General features: G+C 45.5%; 1 protein-coding gene and 1 long non-coding RNA gene across 19 annotated transcripts in view; one reads left to right on the top strand and one right to left on the bottom strand.

The window, feature by feature from the left end:
• TJP1 (tight junction protein 1) overlaps nt 1-18,957 on the bottom strand; it is a 637,810-nt gene that overhangs the window by 126,864 nt on the left and 491,989 nt on the right. Inside the window, exon 1 of one of the 18 annotated variants that reach the window (XM_056572499.1) lies at nt 10,520-10,784. The exons of 16 other annotated variants lie outside the window; for them this stretch is intronic. Coding sequence is in view for 1 of the 2 variants with exons in the window: in XM_056572496.1 (XP_056428471.1) it covers nt 7,862-7,882 (21 nt within the window). In the remaining variant the exon portion in view is untranslated. Of the gene's footprint in view, nt 1-7,861; nt 7,898-10,519; nt 10,785-18,957 lie in introns of those variants that run through there. One more of the 18 variants, XM_056572496.1, reaches the window with a different exon arrangement.
• Nucleotides 9,806-18,687, top strand: LOC130368601 (uncharacterized). Its single transcript, XR_008892518.1, has 3 exons — nt 9,806-9,997; nt 13,859-13,896; nt 18,538-18,687. It is a non-coding gene; the product is annotated as an uncharacterized LOC130368601 (long non-coding RNA).

The raw sequence follows: 18,957 nt of genomic DNA, 5'->3' as shown, positions 1-18,957 counted from the left end.
GCTATCCGATGGCAACTGAAGCAGTCAGCGCAGCCGGATAGCCATTTTAACGATGGCCCTGACACACACAGCAGCATTGCATGTTGATGCTGCCTGACATATGTACTGAAATACACGTAACTGGATCTTTAAGCAAGTCCAAGCTCCATTACACCTATAACGAAAGTTGAACTCCGTAATGGAGAATAGTATTCAGCCAAGGCAGTGCTCTCTGAGCTTAGTCTGAACAGCACAGTACATAGTAGTAAGTAACCAGAAAGATTTTTACTGCCGATGTCCTTACTTCACAGCGGATAGTCTAGACTAGATAGAATGGTTGACAGCTGCACTAGGTTTGTGGCAGCTCCAGGATCTGGATATAAAACAACAAGGCTTCCATCTACTGAGAGCAAGAAGAGACCTTGGAAATGGGGAGAATTTGTAACAATGCAGAAGAGAAACTGTTGTGTAACTTCTCATAATACAGCCGATAAACTGTATTTATATAAAACTCCTTTAAAAAAAAGCCACATACATGGCTTAAATCAGTGGTCTCCAACCTGTGGACCTCCAGATGTTGCAAAACTACAACTCCCAGCATGCCCGGACAGCCGTTGGCTGTCCGGGCATGCTGGGAGTTGTAGTTTTGAAACATCTGGAGGTCTGCAGGTTGAAGACCACTGGCTTAAATGATGATCGCTGCGCTATTCCCTACAACAGAGTTAGGCTGCATTCACACCACGTTTTTGCAATACAGTTCCCGTATACGTTTTCTATGTGAAAACCGCACGGAACCGTATTGAAAACCATATGCCAAAAGATGCATCAGGTTGTGTCCGTTTTGCATCCTGTATGGTTTTGTCAGTTTTTTTTCCCGTAGTCTACCACGGTTTTTGGTCTGGGTGAAAAACTGTATTAAACCGTATACGCTTTTTTAAGCATGGGAGTCAATGTACAAAACTGTAAGTGCGTACGGTTCCATCCGGTTTTCACCATACGTTTTTTGACTTTGCACAGTATTTGTATCAGTTTTTTCTTGGAATTTCAATCAAACAAGTGAAACTTTATTCAAAATGGAGTGAAAAGTAAAAAATGTATACGTTTTTCTTTCCTTAAAAACGGATGCAACCGGACATCATTTTTCAAACCGTTTACGGTTTTTAACTGTATACGGGTTGAAATTTGTACACACGTTTTGATACAGTTTAGTCCGGTTTTGAGGAATCCATTTTTCATCAGAAACCTAACACGGGAACTGTATTGCAAAAACGTGGTGTGAACGCAGCCTTACTAAAAGCTGACCCACTATGTTATAGCCGGAGACCGGCAGAGCAGTGTTATGTCTATATAAATAATACAATCTTTCTTCAAGCAATTTTGGAAATGCAACGCAAGTATATGTCAGAACTGACAAGCTGCCTTAGTCCCTCATCTTTCCACTTGTTCTAGCAATGAAGGTCACCTCCCACATTCCTGCAGCAGATTAAATCTACATGCCTGCAGTGACACCATGCTAAAAACAGCACACTTCCATCCAAAAACTATAGACACTGTGGAAACTGATAACTTACTACAGAAGAGCAGGTCTATGGGGCTAACAAACACAGGCTCAGAATGGAAAAGAGGAAAAACAAATAAACAATCATGTTATGGTAAATTAAACTGGATTTCACTGAAATATTTAGTAAAAGGTCCTACACAGGCAGATGAACTGCTGGCATGAGTGCCAACCAACAGCACAGAAACTAGATTGGTACAAGTGCCCCTCACTATTGAGCTATGCAATGAGGAACCCGTTTGCCCATTATCAACCCATTAACCCGTGTAAAAGCCTTTCATCTATTCTGACTACCAGCATTTATATTTCTTTACAGAAGATGACCAAGTGAGATGCATGACATAGGACACAAAGCACAGAAGTAACTGGGAATTTTAACATTGGACCCTTGATTTTCACATTAAAGTGAAACCTACAGATGAAGTACAATAAACTAGGGATCGACCGGTATCGATTTTTTAGGGCCGATACCGATTATCTGAGGACTTTAAGGCCAATAGCCGATAACTTATACCGATATCCCGGTATAAGTTATCTGCTGTTTCAGCACCAGACAAAAAAAAATAAATAAATAAAACAGCGACCACCCCCCCCTGCAGATCAATGACTTAAAACGGACGCTGTAAATCAATGAACTGCATCGGATTTTGCTGGGCCAAAGACCGCCGCCACCTGTTTCTCTCCCCCTGCCTGTCCTCTGGCCAGAGACCGCCGCCGCCCGCATCTCTCCCCCTGCCAGTCCTTAGTCCAACCACCGTCGCTGCCCAATTGTCTCCCTCATCCTCGGTTTTATAATAACCTGTTCCCGGGGTCCGCGCTACTTCTGGCTCCAGCGGCGTCCTGAGCTGTCACTGTGCGCACTGACGATGACGTCGCATTGAGGACGTTACTCATTATTGGGCAGCGCACAGCGTAACTCAGGATGCCGCAGGAGCCAGAAGTAGCGCGGACCCCGGGAACAGGTAATTATAAAACCGGAGATGGGGGAGGCAATGGGGCAGCGGCGGTCTGTGGCCGGGGCATTATCGGATTATCGGCAAGGTAATTGCCGATAATGTCCGAAGTCATGAATATAGGCCGATAATATCGGCCAAACCAATAATCGGTCGATCCCTACAACAAACTATTCTTCTTTACAGGTTTCAAAAAATAAAATAAAAATGGTGCAATGGAAAATAGTCATTCGTTCACAGCAACCTGAGTTTTGCTTTCACTGTCTACAGAAAGATATACATGGAATCAGACTGACCCCACAGTATCCTCTGGAAGGCCCAGTCAATGACGCACTAATGAGCACCCAAAGTTCATGTACTAGACGACCTCATTTGGAGCCATTCGTTCCACATTATAGGCTATTCTGATGGGCTGTCTGTCAAACAACCTACCAGACATTCCTGACAATATGTCTAGCATGTGTAATAGTACTAGCTTTTAGGGCTCATTCACACAGGCAAATTTGCTAGAAAACTCAGAACGTGTTTCTACTAGTAAGAATGTGGGCGAGCTCTATGTCCATGGCATTTTTTATCGCCAGCGGAATGTTTGCAGCAAAAAATAAATATCTGTGTAGCCCCCATTAAAGACATTGGGAACGGAGGCAGATTTTTGCTAGCAGAAATCCCTCTCCCAATAATCTGCTGCGGACAGCCTGCGGAGAGCTCGCCCACATTCAAACTTGCAGTAGGAAACATGCAGCAAGTTTGCTAGCAAATCCATCCATGTGAATGAGCCCTTGCAATGAATTCACAGAGTGGACATGCAGTTTGTGTCCAATGCTACGTTTTGGGGAGGATATCCTTAATCATGATTAAGGGGATCTTCGCGGAAATGGACGTAGGTGAATTGGCTCCGAGCCCCTATCCTGTTTAAACATGTACATGAATTGATAAAAGAAAAAGGCAAATAAAGATGAAAAACATCAGAACATAGCTATGGGAAATCGAAATTGTCTTGTGTCAGGAGCAGCACATCACATGTATTAAAATTAGGGATCGACCGATCATGATAGGACTCAGGACAGGCAGGGGGAGAAAAGCGGGTGGCGGTGGCAGTCTCTGGCCCCGCAAAAGCCGCTGCAGTTCTTGACTTAAAGCACCCGCTTTATATCAATGACCAGCAGCGGTGTCGCCGGGGGGGGGGGGGGGGGGGCTAAATAGCAGTTAAATGGGCACTGTCATGAAGTACAAAAATTGATATGTTGTAGTACTTAAGTACTACAACATATCTCTAATATACTTTAATTAAAAAAAGTGATTTTAAACAAGTTTAAAATCACTTTTAAATTCGGCCACTAGGGGTCGCCCTCCTAGTGGCCGAATGCATTCAGCAGTGACGTCACTACTGGATTTCGACTCATTTCAGCCTGGCAATGAGTCGAAATCCAGGCACTGCTGTGCTCGCTCCCGCCTGTCAATCAAACAGGCGAGAGCAAGCACACTGATAACTGGGGCTACGCGCATTGGCCAGCTCCACTGGCCTCGCGCGCGGCCCAGCCCGCCCCCGTTACCCTGTCCGGAGGCAGCGCTCGCACTCATTGCTGCGCTGATCCTCCGGATGGGTAAGTTATTTAGAATAGCTACCATTATTGTAATCGGTCCCGGGTCTCGGCAGTATTATCGTGCACGGCAGGCCGGCGATGCTCCTCTACTCCTCCTCCCTGGATAGCACATGCACAGGTAAACAGGGAGGAGGAGACCCCGGAGCTGCCTGCCGCGCTATTGGCAGATCATCTATGCGCGCTCCCGACAGAAGCGCTGCATAGACGATCTGAGGGCGGAAGCAAGCGCCCAGCAAGGCGTCAGTGACGTTGCGCTTGCTGGGACGCGCTGCTTCCTGCCCTGCTTTATAGAGCAGATTTAGAAGCACTAAATCTGCTCTATTAAAGCGATTTAATTTTTTTTAAAGCCAGGTAGGGGGTTAGGGCTAGATTACTAATAGGTAGGGACAGATTATATTATATATTACTTGGTGGGAGCTACACTTTAACTTATACCGATATTCCGGTATAAGTTATCGGCTATGGGCCCTAACCTCCACAGAGTATCGGTATCGGCCCTAAAAAACGATATTGGTCGATCCCTAATTAAAAATTACTTGCAGCACATAACCCCGGGCATTATCGGATTATCGGCAAGGTAATTGCCGATACCGATAACATCAAAAATCATGAATAGCGGTCGATAATATCGGCCAAACCGATAATCGGTCGATCCCTAGATAATACTATTATATGTATATTTGTATTATACCTTGAAAAAAAATTTTTAAATATATTTTTGGGTGAAAAAATGCTGTCCCTGCAGCTATTGCATGTGTGTCTATATGAGGAGTCCAAATACAGGAAGTGATGACAGGACAAGCAGGGCTCTGTGCAGGCTCCTGGCTTGTCAATCATCCTGCTGTGTGAGCCGGGAGAATGTCACAGAGCCCTGCTTGTCCACCTACCCTTCCTGTATTTGGACAATGTAGGGACAAAAATATACACTTTTTTTTAACCAAATGTATATTACAAATGTACAGAATAATGGTATTATCTACATTGTATAGAACGTTTATTTTAACAGGTATATATATCTTTATTACGATTGTGATATTGCGCATTACTATACATTGACGTTTCTGCACAGTTTGCATAAATAATGCAGCATAGCTGTGTATTCATATAAAGAACAACGTTGTGTACACAGACGTGAACAGTGGAGTAACAACAGCTTAAAGGAGTTCTGTAGTGAAAGATAACTTATCCAAAGCTAAATCATATTACAGAATAAACTTTTCTGAGATAAAGTCTTCCATTTTGGCTGCAGGTTCTTTTGCACTAGTTTTTCTGTGGTATCCCCATAGTGCCCAGGCCAACACCAATTGTGAACATAATAAGGAAAGCACAAGCATCCATCATTCATAGCGCAGAACTCAATGGAGCATCAGTTACATGCTGACAGACAGATGGAAAGCATCTCTGCACATAATGGACAGGTATAATACAACACTACACTTTATATAATACCCAAGGTAATTCAGGAGCTGATTCCAGATCTCCTGCTCTCTAGTTGTAAGCAAATGGTTTGTCATCTGGAATGTACAGTATCATTTTTACTCACATTCAAATAATCTCCAAGAATATTTAATACAAATTCCCACAGATCTGAAAGCAATAAAATCCACAGCCACAAACCTTTCCTGAAGTTGTATCAGTACACGAGCCTTCTTACATATTGGGGATTTTGACAGCAATTAACAAATATAACACAATGATTCTATTTTAAGCTTGATCTCTGCACTGGGTAATAGACCATTGCCATAGCAACCACAGACAAAAAAAGAAAACAATTCTGACAGAGCTTTTTGACATTAATACTGTATCAGACACTGTCAATGAGGAGAGCGGTGGCGATTAGGCTGATTTTCACCAATAGATACAAATGAATTGTGAATTTAAAGGCAAACTGACAGCTATACACGCTTGGAGGTGTAGTCTTACAACAGCTGGAGACACGCTGTTTGGAAAATGGTGCATTAGTACAATCCCGACTAACCTGAATGTACAGGGGAATATTCCTTACCCCAATGCGTTTAGCTATTCCAGAGACATAACACAATCTTCAAATATGCAAATAAAGTCTTAACTGCACTGGGGAGGGTTTGATGACTACCTGCGCTGTCAGAAAGGTCACATGATCACGGTCTCCCACCATCATAGAGTTAGTGAAAGAGAAATTAACCCCATAGATACCATGGTCAATACTGTCCACAGGTCCTAAAGGACTGACAGGAGGAGGGGCTCCCCCTGTCCCCCATTGGTAACCCTGTGAGGGGTCCCGGTGGTTGCCATGGCAGCAGGAGGCCAGCTGATGGCCTCCTGTCTGCCAAGTATAGCAACTTGTGAGGTGTAGCCATAGGTATAGGCATACTGACAGTTATTCTGTGCTCATGTACTGCTGGATAATAGAACAGGAAAAAAGTCCCAGTCATTAAGGTAAACAAAGGTGGGCTCCTTAAGGGGTTAATAAGGTATTCCAGCCCAAGTACAGATGCTAGAACAACAACAAACAAGGCCCCTTTCACACTACAGGTATCATCCTGTAAAACCTCCCTTATTACTCCCGGCAAAAAGTCCTGAAAACGGCCGTCAAAGAATCCCATTCATGTCAGTGGGATTTTTCGACCATCCTTTTGCGTCAGGCATGTCCGTTTTAACTAATGTCCTTTTTTTTCTGGCACAAAAGACTGTGCAAGCACTAATCTTTGGTCCGGCAAAAATAATGGTGAAAAAAAACGGCTGTTAAAATTTAACATTGAAGTCTATGGGAAACAGATTTTTTATTTTTTAAACATCCATTTTTTGTACCGAGCATGCTCAGTACAGCTTTACAAAAAAAGCGTTAAACACCTGATTAAAAAAAAATGGATGTAACTGATAACTTCAGATTTTTTTTTTTTTAGGGAAAAAAAAAAAAAAAAATTATGGATGATGGTCATCAGTTATCATCCATTATTACCAGTTACTGCATCCAGTTTTTTTCAGCTGTTATTGTAAAATAACAGCAGTAAAAAAGCAGGATGATACCTGTAGTGTGAAAGGGGCCTTAAAAAGTAAACTAGACAACTGTCCCAAACCTTGTCACTGCCATCCCTACAGCTCCCAATCCATGCTGCTCACTAATGCTTTCTGGTTCCTGCAATGTGGTGTCCCCGCAGGAACTGCCATTCAGCCAATCACAAGGCGCAGCGGTGATCCATCTCAGTCAGTGACTGGCAGGGGACAGCACATCACAGGAACCTGAGGTTTCTATATGTCCATGTAGAAACAAGGAATCCCTAAATGAAGCCATATGTATCCTATATGTCATTTCCTTCCAATCACAACATCTGATTTGTGAATTCACGTTTTCGACATGTGACTTTGGCGCGCAGAGGGCTTTGTAAAAAAATCGGTGCAAAGGAACTGTGAAAGTGTTGCCATAGCAATCGATGCAAAAGACAAAGTTAGTCAGCAACCGCCAGCATGGTGGGAAAAAATAAAATAAAATGGACAGGTGTAAATATGCTGCTAACACAACACAAAAGTAAACCAACACAAAGATGCAACACCACTCTGCGGGCTTCAATATCCAGCCAACATTAATATTCCTACTTGTCAAATGGTGTTACCACTATATTTATATACCCGAGCGAACAAATTCTGTCAGCCAATCCGCCACAACATGACAACCTTCTGCAGATGGATCCCTACACTAAACAGAGTACCGCTACTGAATATTACAACATTATACATTTACATTTGTCTTAGCACCTCTGTGTTTGCCATAGCAACTAAATACTTACCGTATGTTCTCTTTCTAGCATGGTCAGCCCGGGCAGCACCTACATTTAGTACTGTTTTATTAGTCCCCTGTGTGCTCCCACAAGTAATGCAGGGGAAAAGAAAAAAAATAATAATAATATAAAAAAAAAAAAATAATTATATATATATATATATTTTTTTTTATTTTTTTATTTTTATTTTTTTTCCATTATTCTGTTGTATAGGTGTGGACTGAACGCCACCAGTTTCCATGCCGCTGGTGGTAAACAACTGGTTGCCAGTTATGACATCATGATACCAGACATTCATGACATCAGTAAAGTGTCATCATTTTTTGTACATATGCCTCAGTGACACGTGATAAGATCTATGACCGACAATTTCCAGACTGAATGGTAAGTTAGCTGTACCATGTGCAGCCAGCTTGCAGGGCCGTTATTCACGCTATAGCTCTGCTGCATCTGCACAGTGTCATCCACATTCCATTAGGATGATTACAGCTCTGGCAGGAGCAGCAGACACTACATACACCATGGCGGATCCTGCCCATACCTTACAGAACACAATTCATATTAGCTCAGTGCGGCTCCAGCTGTTGTGAAACTACAACTCCCAGCATGCCCAGACTGCCTGTTGTAAAACCACAACTCCCAGCATGCCCAGACTGCCTGTTGTAAAACTACAACTCCCAGCATGCCCGGACAGCCTTCGGCTGTCCGGGCATGCTGGGGGTTGTAGTTTTACAACAGCTGGAGACGCACTGTTTGGAAAACACTGCATTAGTGCAAGGTAATCATAACAGAAAACCAGTAAACAAACAATGTTGTTGAAACTTCTAAGGGTATGTTCACACTATGGAATTCCGCGGTGTGAACTTAACATTAGCCTGAATGGGTCTCCGCGAGACCCGTTCCCACTGCGGAATTTCAGCAGCGGACAATTCCGCTGCTGAAACTGTTCCGGGCAAAGAAAGAAAATGTTAATTCTTTTGCGCGGATTTCGCAAGCTCTGCATAGCTGTCAATGGTGACGGCTCAGTGCCCCGCGCAGCCCTAGCGCTGAAGTATTTTCATCAGCGGCCGCCAGACGGAATCTCCGCTCGCTGAATTCAACGAGCGGAGCACTAGGGCCGCGGGGCACTGAGCCGTCACCATTGACTGCTATGCCGTGCTCGCGGAATCCGCGCAAAGAATGAACATGTTCTTTCTTTGCCCGGAACAGTTTCAGCGGCGGAATTGTCCGCTGCTGAAATTCCACAGTGTGAACAGGTCTCGCGGAAACCCATTCACACTAATGTTAAGTTCACACCGTGGAATTCCGCCCGTGGAGTTCCGCAGTGTGAACGCACACTTAGAAACTGGGGGAGATTTATCAAAACCTGTCCAGAGGAAAAGTTGTCGAGTTGCCCATAGCAACCAATCAGATCGCTTCTTTCATTTTTCAGAGGCCTTTTCAAAAATGAAAGACGTTATCTGATTGGTTGCTATGGGCAACTCAGTAACTTTTCCTCTGGACAGGTTTTGATAAATCTCCCCCATTATACACAATTCCATGTAACCGTATCCAAACAATATAGATACACTACAATATTAGGCCCCTTTCACACTACCGTTGTCGCCACGCAAAATTTCCAAAAAGTCCATAAAACGGCCATCAAATACTCCCATTCACGTCAATGGGATTTTTTGACCATCCTTTAGCATCACTTATGTCCCGTTATAACTTACGTCCGTTATTTTTGACAGCGCAAATAACGGTGCATGCACTCATTTTCGCCCTGTCAAAAAATAACGGACGTTAAAATTTTAACATTTAACCAGTCTCTGGTTGACGGATGTTTACAAAGAACATCCGTTAGCGCCCCTTAATTTTCACCTCCCGTTATGAGCAGTTATTGCTACTGAGCATGCTCAGTACAGCATCGCAAACCAGAAGGGGTTAGAAGGAACATAAAATCACAGACTAACGGTGCAGGACAGATGAAATAACGGATGAATATGTCCGGTATTTTAAAAGAATGCCCGTTAAAATAACGGACATTGGTCAACCGTTATTTTAAGTTATTTTATCATGACATGACGGTAATGAGAAAGAAGCCTTCCTGCATCAATCCCAACCGGATCCAGAGACGATGAAGTGTCCGCCAAGTGACAACAAGTAACGGAATTAGTGTTTGAAGGGTAACACACATAGGATGGGCCCTAATTCCTGAAGGTTGATGCAGAGCCCCCCATCCTACCGAGGACACTACAGCAGTGGTCTCAAACTGTGGCCCTCCAGATGTTGCAAAACTTCAACTCTCAGCATGCCGGGACAGCCGTTGGCTGTCCGGGCATGCTGGGAGTTGAAGTTTTGCAACATCTGGAGGGCCACAGTTTGAGACCACTGCCCTATAGAATCAGAAGGAGAGTAGTGAAGGCTCATAGAGAGGTGATCATAGCGGATCCATAGATCTAGGTACATTACATATGGATGACACCACAGTGCTCTCAGCTCCAATGGTGACAGAAGAAGTGATCCCGGCTGTATGGAGGCTGTCACCGCTGCAGCACATCAGTATACACGGCTGTCACCGGGACTGCTCCCGTTATTAACCCCTGTCTCTCCTCCACAAGATGAAGCCCGTCCTGTACAAAGTCCACGGGAAGTTCCCAGCTGTAGAGCCCGGAGGACGCTTACCTCGGCCGGGGAGCAGTCCGTCCTCCGTGTGGTGTTAGCACAGCGCTGTGTCCTGACACTGGGACCGGGCTATGTGCTGCATAACGCCCGCAGCCGGCTCCTCGGGGCTCCGTGTCCTGTCCCGGGCTGTCCGAGTATATACAGAACCCAGTCCGGGAGATGGACTAGAACTGCGTCTCTTCCCTTCCCCGTGAACCGCAGAGCTCCCTCCTCTAAGCCGCCCTCTCCCGCTGTCCGTCCCTTCCTCCCTCTGCTACACGTGGGACGGATCAGGGCGGGAAAGAGCGGCGGAGCCTGGCACATCCCGCCCACCATGGAGCCGTGTGTGAGGAGGGGTGCACCACCTGGACGACCACACACAGGGGAGGGGCGCTATACACAGCTGCCTACACACATTGGGGCGCTATACACAGCTGCCTACACACATTGGGGCGCTATACACAGCTGCCTACACACATTGGGCGCTATACACAGCCGCCTACACACATTGGGGCGCTATACACAGCCGCCTACACACATTGGGCGCTATACACAGCTGCCTACACACATTGGGCGCTATACACAGCTGCCTACACACATTGGGCGCTATACACAGCTGCCTACACACATTGGGCGCTATACACAGCCGCCTACACACATTGGGCGCTATACACAGCTGCCTACACACATTGGGCCGCTATACACAGCCGCCTACACACATTGGGCACTATACACAGCCGCCTACACACATTGGGCGCTATACACAGCCGCCTACACACATTGGGCACTATACACAGCCGCCTACACACATTGGGCACTATACACAGCCGCCTACACACATTGGGCGCTATACACAGCCGCCTACACACATTGGGCGCTATACACAGCTGCCTACACACATTGGGCCGCTATACACAGCCGCCTACAGACATTGGGGCGCTATACACAGCCGCCTACACACATTGGGCGCTATACACAGCCGCCTACACACATTGGGCGCTATACACAACTGCCTACACACATTGGGCGCTATACACAGCTGCCTACACACATTGGGCGCTATACACAGCCGCCTACACACATTGGGCGCTATACACAGCTGCCTACACACATTGGGCGCTATACACAGCCGCCTACAGACATTGGGGCGCTATACACAGCCGCCTACACACATTGGGCGCTATACACAGCCGCCTACACACATTGGGCGCTATACACAACTGCCTACACACATTGGGGCACTATACACAGCCGCCTACACACATTGGGCACTATACACAGCCGCCTACACACATTGGGCGCTATACACAGCCGCCTACACACATTGGGCGCTATACACAGCCGCCTACACACATTGGGCGCTATACACAGCCGCCTACACACATTGGGCGCTATACACAGCTGCCTACACACATTGGGCACTATACACAGCCGCCTACACACATTGGGGCGCTATACACAGCCGCCTACACACATTGGGCGCTATACACAGCCGCCTACACACATTGGGCGCTATACACAGCCGCCTACACACATTGGGCGCTATACACAGCCGCCTACACACATTGGGCGCTATACACAGCCGCCTACACACATTGGGCGCTATACACAGCCGCCTACACACATTGGGCGCTATACACAGCCGCCTACACACATTGGGGCGCTATACACAGCCGCCTACACACATTGGGGCGCTATACACAGCCGCCTACACACATTGGGGCGCTATACACAGCCGCCTACACACATTGGGGCGCTATACACAGCCGCCTACACACATTGGGGCGCTATACACAGCCGCCTACACACATTGGGGCGCTATACACAGCCGCCTACACACATTGGGCGCTATACACAGCCGCCTACACACATTGGGCGCTATACACAGCCGCCTACACACATTGGGCCGCTATACACAGCCGCCTACACACATTGGGCCGCTATACACAGCCGCCTACACACATTGGGCCGCTATACACAGCTGCCTACACACATTGGGCACTATACACAGCTGCCTACACACATTGGGCACTATACACAGCTGCCTACACACATTGGGCACTATACACAGCTGCCTACACACATTGGGCACTATACACAGCCGCCTACACACATTGGGCCGCTATACACAGCCGCCTACACACATTGGGCACTATACACAGCCGCCTACACACATTGGGCACTATACACAGCCGCCTACACACATTGGGCCGCTATACACAGCCGCCTACACACATTGGGCCGCTATACACAGCCGCCTACACACATTGGGCACTATACACAGCCGCCTACACACATTGGGGCGCTATACACAGCCGCCTACACACATTGGGGCGCTATACACAGCCGCCTACACACATTGGGGCGCTATACACAGCCGCCTACACACATTGGGGCGCTATACACAGCCGCCTACACACATTGGGCGCTATACACAGCCGCCTACACACATTGGGCACTATACACAGCCGCCTACACACATTGGGCGCTATACACAGCCGCCTACACACATTGGGCGCTATACACAGCCGCCTACACACATTGGGCACTATACACAGCTGCCTACACACATTGGGCGCTATACACAGCTGCCTACACACATTGGGGCACTATACACAGCTGCCTACACACATTGGGCGCTATACACAGCCGCCTACACACATTGGGCACTATACACAGCCGCCTACACACATTGGGCGCTATACACAGCCGCCTACACACATTGGGCGCTATACACAGCTGCCTACACACATTGGGCACTATACACAGCTGCCTACACACATTGGGCGCTATACACAGCTGCCTACACACATTGGGGCACTATACACAGCTGCCTACACACATTGGGCACTATACACAGCCGCCTACACACATTGGGCGCTATACACAGCCGCCTACACACATTGGGCGCTATACACAGCCGCCTACACACATTGGGCGCTATACACAGCTGCCTACACACATTGGGGCACTATACACAGCTGCCTACACACATTGGGCACTATACACAGCCGCCTACACACATTGGGCACTATACACAGCCGCCTACACACATTGGGGCGCTATACACAGCTGTCTACACACATTGGGGCACGACTTTCTCCTCACATGAGGTGGGGTCCGAGTTGTGACGGATATCATAGTTGGGCCTTCACACACATTCCCTTTTGGGGGGGTTTACAGTAAGTAAAATATTGTGGCGTATTTTATTTAATGTTCGCGTTTTCTTTTCCGCCTTCTTTTTTTTTTTTTTAAACCTATTTATAGATGTAAATTAAAATAAGTCAGACAGTGTAAACCCTTTACAGGTTTGTGGGTGTTTTTTTTTTTTTATTAATTATTTTTTTTTTTTTTTTGCAGTTTTGGCGCCAAAAGGGTCTGTTGCATTAAACCCACAGGTAAGTTACCTTGCTAGCCATTGACTTCAGTGGGTCTACAGCAAAACTGCTGATTTTCCGCTGTAAAGTTTTTACATGTGAATGTAGTTTACGCTGCAGATCCGCCGCTGAAGGGGGCGCTGCATGGTGCCTTTACATGTGCCTGTTCGGAGCGGCAATACACCACTACGAGCAGACACACCGAAGCGATGTGCAAGTCGCCAAGCATGCGCAGGGTACTCGCACACATCGCGGCCACTCCCTCTGCTCCACAATCTCGGCTGAGAGCTGTATACTAAGAGAGTATACTATGCGTGCGCTCGGCAACTCGCACAGCGCAGTGTGTCTGCTCGTAGCGGCATGCTGTGGATCTGCTCGTGTGAACGCATCCTAAGAATGGATAAAAAAAAGGGTAATATAAAAGGAAGGATTTATACTTCTTCCTACTGGATTCACTTCTGACTTTGGCTTAAAACCTGCTGTGGTAGTTTCCCCCCAAAATAAGAGTAATGTTTGTCTGAAAATAAATAATAGGGGGTAGGGCTGGGCGGTATACCGGTTCATACCGAAATTTTTAGGCTGCACGATATAATTTTTTTCCCATACCGCAATACCGGTTTGGCCCTTCCCCCTTGGGAATGAATTATTAGCCCCACATCGGGGAACTAATCATATGTGACTCGCCAGCGCTGTTCTGCTTCCCCCCCCCCCCCCCAAAATTATCAGCCCAGCGGGGTACTACTCACATGTGTCACCCACAAGCACTGCCCTCCTCCTCTTTGTTGGGGGCCGCTGGCGCTGGAACTCTATGCTGTACTCCAGTGATCTCCAACCTGCGGACCTCCAGATGTTGCAAATTTGTGTGTTTTTTTTTTTCTAAAAACATTGACTGATGTGAACTTTCATTTGTTTAATGACATCTGGGCCACATATCATGTTTCAGTGAGCATGTTCAAACACATATCCTACTTGGACCAATTTCCGTACATTGTGACAATTTGTGCACAATTTTTATTTTGGCAAGGTGACGCTGATTTATTACTATGCTTAAAGGTTATTCTGCATTTTAGAATTGTTTATATGTTGTATGGGCTGCAATGAAAATGAAAAAAAAAAAACAACACATACTCACCCACCTCGCTCTTTCTCGGGGATCGCCCTATAAAGTCTAACATTCTAGCTGCTACTTTCAAGATGCTATGGCCTCAGCCAATCACAGAGGCAGAACAGCCGGTGATTGGCTGAGCAGGCCACCAATTCCAGGTTGGAAGAAGCAGTTAGAGTGTTCAGTGGGGGACAAGAAGACTTTACAGGGGATCCTGGAGGGAAAGAGGTAGGTTAGTGTTTTTTTTTGTTTTTCATTAAAATGTTAACATTCAGAATATCCACCTAAACTGGCGATGCACATTAGACGTGTCTGCCGAACCCACTGATTTTGAAGGGATTGGAAAACCCTCTAATATGTATAGGACTTCCAGATTTTCCCCAACAAATGATGTAATGGGAGGGAGTAATCAGGTGTGTTGGGAAGAGGACAAAGGGACACCATAAAGTCTGGCAGCAGCTTACTCTCCTCTGTCCATTGAGAACACACAAACAACCAGCTGAATATGGGGTGATAGGGCAAAAGAGCTGTCGGCTAAACCAGCATTCAACCGACACCTATATTATGTGTATGCCTGACAGAGTAAAATTAGATCAGAGACACAGGAAGGGGGAAAATTCTCTACAGCAAAGCACTATGTATGATAATGTTTGCACATTTGGCAGGTTAGAATTATTTTACAATAATATTGTGCATCAAAATAATGGTACACAGTAAATAAATGGTACCAAAATAATGGTACACCGTACTAATAAATCTGGTGCATAGTACAACTTCTAATCTACACCACTTTTTAAAAGTGTCTAGCATGCCACGTGTCCAAAAACTGATAATAAATTTGACGCATACCACCTTTTTTAAGCTATTTATGCCATAATTTTGGCAAATTTGTAAAGGAAATCTGTCTATGCATAGTTTTGTAGCTTATTTAGAAATACAGTGGTCCCTCAACATACGATGGTAATCCGTTCCAAATGGACCATCGTTTGATGAAACCATCGTATGTTGAGGGATCTGTGCAATGTAAAGTATAGGACAGTGGTCTACAACCTGCGGACCTCCAGATGTTGCAAAACTACAACACCCAGCATGCCCGGACAGCCAACGGCTGCCCGGGCATGCTGGGAGTTGTAGTTTTGCTACATCTGGTGGTCTGCAGGTTGAAGACCACTGGTATTGGAGGTTATACTCACGTGTTCCCGCCGCTCCGGACCGTCACCGCTGCCCTGGATGTCACCATCCATCGCTGTCGCCGCGTCCCCGGGGTGTCCCCGACGCTCCGGCAAGGCCTCTGCTTCCCCGGCATCCTCGCTCTCCGTCACCACCATCACATTGTTACGCACGCCGCTCCTATTGGATGACGGGACGGCGTGCGCAGCGACGGGATGGAGAGAACCGACGATGCAGGGGATCCCGAAGAGGACGCGCCGGAGCCCCGAGGACAGGTAAGTGATCGTCAGCGGACCACACGGGGCACCACAATCGGCTATCCGGTGGCAGCTGAAGAAGTCTGTGCTGTCGGATAGCCGTTTATGCGATGGCCCCGACATACAAAAGCATCGTATGTTGATGCTGCCTTCAGAGGCCATCGTATGTTGAAATGATCGTATGTCGGGGGGGTCACTGTAATGTGATTATACAGGTTTCCCTAGATCACCCCCATGCCATGTACAGTAACAGATTACCACTCCACACTCATTAGAGCAGAACAGTCTCTGTCTATAGGTGCACGCTGTGGCTGTAGACAATTTTTCTAGACAATTTGTAGACAATGAGAACTGCTTCCATGTTGCATAACATAACATTCACTTGTACATTCCACAGGACAAAGACTCATGTGACCTTCCCTAGCTGACACTCTTCTAGAACTGTACCATTCCCACCATGTCACCATCTTATAGCAATATTGGAATATAAGGCTCGCTCTATTGCATTAGCATTTTTCTCTACAATATTCTTTTCTATTTCACATAAAAATGTAACAGAAACTTTCAAGAACCCTATAGGTTTTATTGTTGTTATTCTTATGGTGAATTAGCCTCTGTTCAGGGAGGATTGTTTTCCTGGTGGGCAGAACAGCGCAGACCCCCTAGTGCACCTGGTAAACAGCAGATCCTGAACATTTCACTGAAGTCTATGGAGAATCAGGACAAGGCACCTGTTGACATCAGTTATGCTTCCTTTTTATGGAATAAACTATTAATCTTCTTTACTATGCTAGACCACCAAGAAAGGAGGCATTACCTTAGGCCTAGATCTAATGTTAACTCCTTCACTGCCCTTGACCACCAGGGATGTCTGAAATCCTTTATTTTTTTTTTATTTTTTTTTTATATATTCCTTGTGGTCTAAACTCGGATGTGTCTCATAGTTGAATAGAAAAATACAGAAATAATGAAGACTACATAACTTCATTACCCAGACACTTGAGCTGTCATCTGATGCCTTTAAAGGCATCTTTCACGCTCCACCAAGTGCACCACTGTGATGTGCATGTGACTGCAATGTGACTTTTATTCTAAACACAGATAGCATTTTTGTGATATGAAAGATATGAGTGGAAATGTTGCTTGATCTTTGCATGAAAAATGTAACGTTACTGGCAACCTTGAAGCAGTTTGGTTAGCCATCATGAATAGTGGGAGTGTGAAGATGGAAAGGATCAATTCAGTGTAGTGGAAAAAGTGCTAGGGTTAAGGTCACACACCGCAAATTTGTTGTAAGAATTTCAGGCTACCGACCCATTTGTATCAGACTTGCAGAAATTCCTGCGCTTGCCATAGAAACAGCCCATTCAGATGAAGCTGATGTTCTGTTAACCTTCTTTATGCAACAAATCTGCTGTGTATAAATGAACCCATAGAGTGGTATCACACATGGCATTTTAAGTAAAAACTACATGCTTTTTGCTTTGTTTTTTTTTTGTTTTTTTATCCCACTTGTAAAACACACATACGAATCATGGTATTTTAATTTATATTTTAATAAACTTTATATTCTGTCAGATCCTTCTTAGCAAGGCTGTAAATTGCCACTATAATGTATATGCCGTCTCAATGACAGGAGCTTCATGTATGAGGGATGTGCAAGCCCTATTATTGTGGAAGCAAGTGCAGGGAGGAAAGGTGTAAGGCAACAGTCACACTACAATTGTGACCTTGTCATATGAACAGAGCCTCAAGTATTGTTTCATGGTGATGTTACCTGCAATTACTGATGTAAGATGATAGAGAATGCCATTAGAGTTCTTGAGACAACAGTAATCCCACCTTAACAGATGCTTTCCAGGCTTTCTTATAATCCTTAGAAATAGAAAAGCAAACCGCTCCGCCTGAGATAGCTACAGGATAAAAAGATGGTGGCAGAAAATGTTCAGCCTGTAACAGACCGGTAGCGTTTTAATCTGTGCTGATTAAAAGTGGCGTATAAAGCGCTCTGACTTTTATGATCTGAGAGTTTCCTATATTTCAGCTGTGAAGCACTCAGGGGTAGTAGCTTTAAAGACGTGGAAGTCTCATGGTGAAGCTTTTTACTCAAGAACTTTCTTTATTTTACAGAAACCGTTTCCAGCTCCTGTATTTGCAGTGCTAGGATTCTCATGCACAGGACACAACAAAAAAGTTAGAGTTTTTCTGACCCCTTAAAATCAAGAGAAACTGGCTGTAAATGTAAGAGGTTAGAATAAAAACATCAAATCTCCTTTTAGTTTCCACATCATTTCTGTTATCATTGCAACATGATGACACATTGTCTACTGCCAAGCGGAGTACTGTTCATAGTGATGTTAGCACTATGGCCAGCAATTTGCTGCTGCAGTTACAGGTCCCTAGATAAAACCTCATGTGGGACCTGTTGACCCTATGACTGTAATACATGGATACAGAATAGCTGCCTAATTGGAGCACCAATCCCTGATATACAAGTTGAATGGCACTTGTATAAAAAAAAAAAAGCAATTTAGACTGTATTCACACAGT

This window comes from Hyla sarda, chromosome 4 (genome assembly GCF_029499605.1).
Source record: "Hyla sarda isolate aHylSar1 chromosome 4, aHylSar1.hap1, whole genome shotgun sequence".
In the NCBI taxonomy this organism is placed as follows: Eukaryota; Metazoa; Chordata; class Amphibia; order Anura; family Hylidae; genus Hyla; species Hyla sarda.
The sequence above is the reverse complement of the archived record's forward strand: the minus strand, read 5'-3'. Positions and strand labels throughout refer to the sequence as shown.